This window comes from Solea senegalensis, linkage group LG11, assembly GCF_019176455.1.
Source record: "Solea senegalensis isolate Sse05_10M linkage group LG11, IFAPA_SoseM_1, whole genome shotgun sequence".
In the NCBI taxonomy this organism is placed as follows: domain Eukaryota; kingdom Metazoa; phylum Chordata; class Actinopteri; order Pleuronectiformes; family Soleidae; genus Solea; species Solea senegalensis.
Genome location: NC_058031.1, coordinates 8347121 through 8353120, shown reverse-complemented (window position 1 = coordinate 8353120; position 6000 = coordinate 8347121). Strand labels below are relative to the sequence as shown.

The window sequence follows — 6000 nt, the reverse complement described above, 5'->3', positions numbered from 1 at the left end:
AAATTACTGATTTAATAATTGATCATTTTGGGTTTAAAACGTTTAGAGAATTCAGTTACCCCGACCATAGAATTAGTGTTTTGTTCAAAGTTAATTTGAAATCAGTTAATTTGAAATCAAAATAAAAACTAGGTGCTGGGAAAGGTGAGATTTTTCTCCACATATGCTGTAACTGTTGCTGTTCTTTCTGCCACTGTCCAGTAAGTAGAGAATGAGGACATCATTAAGTATTGAGACACAAACCCATACACTTTTAAGGTTTTATTGTCAATAAAAAACATAAAAAATGTAAACAGAGAGACAACAAAGAAGCACCTGCAGGAATGTTCTAACATGAAGTTTATGGTTGTTGGTCTGCCAAATACAAGGCTGCCACCTAGTGGTGATTACTAAAACATTTACCACACCGTGAAGAACGTCCTCTCAAAAGGCCTTTGTCTTTTCTGAGTATTTAACTCTGTGAAAAACACAAGAAAAAATGTCGTCAGGTTGAATATCAGAGACTGTATAGAGACGTTTGACACTGAAGTAACGTGACAGTTGAAAAAAAACTCACGGAAGAACTGCTGGTATTGCTCTGATTATATGTGGTTATGTCATCTGCTCTGACTGCAGGCCTTGATGCTCGTAGCAGGTATTTAGGTACATGCTGGAAAAAAAAATTATTTAAAAAACTAAATCAATACAATGGATGGTTATGATTCAGGGATTACAAACAACCCTTAACACATGCAGTTGATGACTATACAAGGTTGGTTTGAAGAAAGCTTTAATCTGGATTGTGCAGGCCAAGCTCTTGGGTACTACATTATTCCAACTACACACGGAGGATCCCAAACTGGGTAAAGGAGCATAGGGTAAGCATAAACTAAAAAAAAATGCCTTGTTTTATCACATTATTTGGTATTGTTATTAGTGTGTCTCCTTTAACTGGAGTCGATGCTGATTTTCCTTGACTGTTGATATTGTCATGTTTATATTATAAACATATTTTGTCAGCTTTTAGTGTTTTGTCTTATGCCACTGACCAGCCCCATGATTCAAGGGTCACTTTATTGTTGTTCATCATGTTAAGACATGGCGAATGAAAATTGTCACTCTGCTACAATATGGCATGTATACATGTTGATATTCATTACTGTAATAAATAAAATAAATAAAAAAACAAACATCTGTGTCTTCAAATGCTCAACGTGCTACCAAGAAAGTAGTTCAGAGTAAAAAGCTGTTTAGTACAGTATAGAATTAATACTCCACAATGTATCAAAAACAAAACTGCAACTGCACTTAAAATAAACCTACTTCTACTCCTCCTACTAATACTCATAACACTACACTATCCCGCCTACATGCTGCCAAAGAAAACGAGTGTGCAGACGGTTGCATGACTTGTAGTGCGTCGCATGCACCGTATATAGGTTGAGCCGCAAACGTGGTTATGAGCCACAGCAGTGTATTTACAGTGACTGGTTTGCCTTGCACACGTTCCTCAGACGAGACTCCCTCTGCTCTGTTTACCCTGAGCAAGCAAACTTCAAACTACTTAATGAGCACACAGGAAGTTCACAGCAAAGCTGAGCTACAGCCTATTTCGTTTTATCCATTTATCCATCAGAGAACACAAACGATTGCACTCCACTAACAGAGCTGAGCATCTGTTTGTCCTGAAAAATAAACAATGGGTGATCTTTGATGAGTCCTAAACGTAATTGAATAGTTCTCTAACCATCTGAATGATTATGAAAAAAGAGGTAGGAAATTCTACACTTCTAAAAAGGAAGTATAAACATCACATATTTTGAGTCCCACAAGAAAAACTGTGGAGAGAAAAGAAATCTGCATTAAACATTGACTAGTAATCAACAGGAATCTAATTATTGTTTAAAAAGAACTATGAGGCTGTCATTAAGGGGGTCAGTATCAGATTAATGTACAGCAATGTAAACTCATATTAAAGTTAAACTGAACATTAATATTAATATCAGTGACTGCGGACATTGGTCCTCATTTATCATGTTCCACTTCTTCAGTGACACAGCCTCCATCTCAGAGCAGAGAAAGCTGCTGAATTTTATACAATTTGAAAACACTGGGACTTGAAAAATATGGGAAACAGATTAGTTTTTTTGTTTAGTTTTTTTCACAGTCACATCATGAAAAACAGAGGCGTCTGTGAGGACACTGGAAATATCTCCAGTGGATCAACTGGTGTTTGCTGTTTGGAAAAAGAAAGCTAAACTAGGCATGATATTAACACATGATAAGAATGATATGGGCAAGAAGTAAAAATATGTGAAATTAAATAAACCTCTCAGAAATCACAGAAAGATGGTGCTTTTATTTGATCATAATGTTGAGCTGTAGTTGAAAGGTTTAACTTAAATGTACCACCATTTCCAACAAAGTGTTCACTTCGCGCTGTCAGGGAAATAAAAATTGTTTGTACAACGTTAAACTGACCAAGGATGTTTGTGGGCGAGGACTTGGTTCGTCTCTGGCTCTGTTCCTCAGCCTCGTGCTGCGTCGTCGTACTGTGAAGCCGCTTGTGTGATTCAAGGTCGAGGGCCGAAGGCGACTGCTGGGAGTTGCAGTGTCATCAACTTCGGCTAGAAGGTCTGTAAGTTCTCCATCACTGATCTCTTCCACCATGGAGGCGCCTGAACGGAGACAATTTCACAAAAAAAGAAAACCTAAAGAAATAGTGTAATTGTGGCAATTTTGAAAACTCAGATTCAAAGCTTAATAAAACATCTGGATCATGTTTAGATTGGCCCTCTACATATGCCTGATAATCCCTTCATAACAATGTCTGCATTATTTATGGAGAATATCACAACAATTCAATTTTAGCTGCAATTTTAAATGAAAAAACAGTTTGTATTGAGTCTGAAGAGAAAACAACATATGTCTGTTGAATGTTGTCCCTGACCTGTGGAAAAGTTTGTCCACTTGAACAGATCATACTAAGTTTATTTTTAAACTTGTAAAGTCCAAGACATTACAAGTTAGAGTGTGCATTTAGATTTGTGGAGGGGGAGATTTGATGTGTGTTTAAGGCTGATTTTCACTTTTAAGTATTTAAACATGTACAATAACTTCAGTTTCACCTGTGTGAGGAAGAATGGCTGCACAGTCTGGACAAACCCAGTCACCTTCAGGGGCTGCGCTTAATGCTGGAGTCAAGCAGTCCATATGATACCTGTAAACATAAAGTCCAACCACTGTTTTATGATTAAATAACTCAGGCAAAAACATCATGAAAATGAAGTTATTTCATATTTTGTGGTTTTCGAAAGGCTTTGAAATCGGGAGCAAGTAGATTCTTGAGGAGACTCCTCACAAGTTAAAATATACATGAACATTATAGGAAGATATGTAACAATAAGTGACATGTGTGTGGTGAAATAAATCCATACCCTGAATCACAGTGTATGCACACTAGCAGCTGCTGCCTGCGGTCACTACGTCCACATTCCTCACAGATAACAGCATCACTTGCCTGCTCTTCATCATCACTGTCTCTTTTCACTGGTTTTACTTTGATCTGCAGAAGCAGCACAAACAGTTGAGGTACCAGCACTGTTCACACATTACCTAAGGACTCTGCAGAGAAAGCTCCCCTCCCACACAGCGAGTGATTACCTCTGCTTGAATGTCCCCTCCACGACACTGCCTTTGGTGGATGGCGGCAAAACTGATCCGGTCCACTGGGCATGTGTTGGCAGTCTGAGGACAGAGAGACAAAATGTAAAGGAAAAACTAAATCATTTCCATTACGGTTAATGCAGTTCAGCTCTGACAAAGTATTGCTGTAAGTAAGTATCCTTTCTTACATAAGGGGTATGGTACCAGTGCATCTAAACTAGGGCTGACAACAATGTTCTGATATCAACAGACACTGCCATGTAAACAGCACATTTTAATGACCACAACCTGAATAAGTTTTTTACACAGAATGAGCAATAATCAGATTAAAGCATATGTCTTCACATTCGATTTTTAACCTGCAAACAACAGCGGATGACTTAATTAAGTCATAATCAGATTATGTTTTGTAACATGTAAACAGATATATCAAATATTCTATTTGCAACTCATGTGATCATAATCAAACATCACAGTGACTTAAAGGGCTGCAGCTGAGGAAAACAGTGGGGCAGTAAAATCATTTAAAATTAGAATTTTCCATTGATGATTATTGATTATAGTCTTGATTAATCAATCAGTTGTTTCTTCCATAATATGGAAAATACTGGTGTTAAGTGCTGATCAGTGTTACCTTAAACTCTAAACTACTTCATCTTGAAATGTTTTTATTTAGTTAAGAGACCAAAAATATTCAGTTTACTGTTATAGCAAAGCAAAGAAATCAGAAGATCAAAAGTGAAAGGCTTTCTTTATCAATTTATCACTGTAGTCCTTAACAATAGTGTGATGTTGTGGTGTCCATGTGTACAGCCTGAGTGATTAATCTCCTGCACAACTGAAATGATTGATTGATAATTCACTAGGGACACAATTAAATCAAGTAATATACAATATTAATTGATATCGAGCAAAAACAACAAGTCTTATTTAATGCACGTTTATATAATTGTAAGATGAACCGTGTTTCCTGATAGTTATGGACAAAACAGTTATCCGATCAAACGGTCACATAGATTAAATGATTATGGAAAATAATCTTTTGTTGTAGTTATTGCCTGAAGAGGTTTTTTTTCATTGTGATAAACATTACCTGGGACCATTGAAGAATACAGTCAAGACAGAAGACATGCTGGCACTTCTCCAGAGAGCCCACAGTCTGCTGCTCAAAGTCACTCAGACAGATGTGACATTTATCCGCTGTGTCCATGTTTGAGTTCGTACTCAAACAAACCAACTGTCAGTTTGGATTCAATGTTTTAAATGGTTTGGCCGTAATTAAATGTGGCACATTTGATTGCATAACCGGGGCAAATGGCGAAGGCTCCGAAATAAGGACTGATTACTTACTTCAAAATCCATTTAAATTAAGTCAGGTTTTTAGTTTGTAGACACCCGGTTAGCTAGCTTAGCTTAGCCGGTAGCTAACAACGTGAAGGTTGTTTTATGTGCTCCCTTAGATAAAGTCACTAGACTAGAGTGACACTGTTTACTGTTATTGGTTTACAAACCTCCAACTGTTTGTATTTACATTGCATTAGTAATCATTCACGTTAAGTTGTCGAAAAGAACAAATATCGAGCACTTTTTTAGTCCCACAGTTCTCTGTGATCCGCAGCTAACGTTGTTAAGGTTTATACCGCCACCTACTGTGTCGGGGTGGGATCAATCGTTGCCTCAACCAACTATTTTTATCACTGTAGGTCAAAAAAGATTGCTGCTGTGGTTTGTATTGACCTAAATTACATACAATAAGAACAACTTAGACATATGACATGAGTCCTCTGTATAAAAAACAACTATGGTTTATTGTACTGTAGTTGTAACGGTATCAAGAGCTCTTGAAGAACCAAGTTAAAAGACAGCATGTACATGTGTGTATTTACCTCTATCTAAATGCCCAAAACATCAAAACCTGAATAATTTTGTGAAGCATTTAGTTTTTATGACCTGTTCTCAGAAAATGCATGTATTATTTTCAGATTATAACCTGTTGTAGGATAATGTGCATGCACAGTGAACATGCCCTGAAAATCCATAAATTCTGTTTAAACATGTATAGAAACATGTATAGATTATAAAAACGTACAAACTTGTTTTTTTTACGAAAGAAAACAATACAGCTCTTTTGAATACACTGGATTGGCTGTGACTTTATTGCTATCAAAATTTTAATAGTAATTATATTTTTTGAAGACTGCTGTGCTTCAAAAAAGTAAAACTCACAAATTATATAGAACATGAAATGAAAGGAATACACAGCGACATGTCAAAGCATATCAATCCCTCCCCAAGCTTTTACCCTGTCATTTATAGAGCAAATGCAATGCAGGCTTTGTGGTTGAGTCATCGTGT

The 6000-nt window shown here is 36.8% G+C and overlaps 1 protein-coding gene across 2 annotated transcripts; it reads right to left on the bottom strand.

Annotated features, from left to right (window-relative positions):
• Positions 1-248: 248 nt before the first annotated feature.
• LOC122776686 (PHD and RING finger domain-containing protein 1-like) lies at positions 249-5298 on the bottom strand. 2 transcript variants are annotated; one of them, XM_044037338.1, is made up of 8 exons: positions 4996-5298; positions 4739-4868; positions 3643-3726; positions 3417-3544; positions 3108-3199; positions 2461-2657; positions 557-649; positions 249-457 (listed from the first exon to the last, which is right to left on the bottom strand). In XM_044037338.1, exons 2-8 carry the CDS (start codon positions 4853-4855, stop codon positions 452-454), a joined length of 717 nt encoding a protein of 238 aa, XP_043893273.1. In that variant the 5' UTR covers positions 4856-4868; positions 4996-5298; the 3' UTR covers positions 249-451. The 2 variants fall into 2 exon arrangements, with proteins under 2 accessions (XP_043893273.1, XP_043893272.1); XM_044037337.1 differs by having other exon boundaries at positions 4739-5298.
• Positions 5299-6000: the final 702 nt, after the last annotated feature.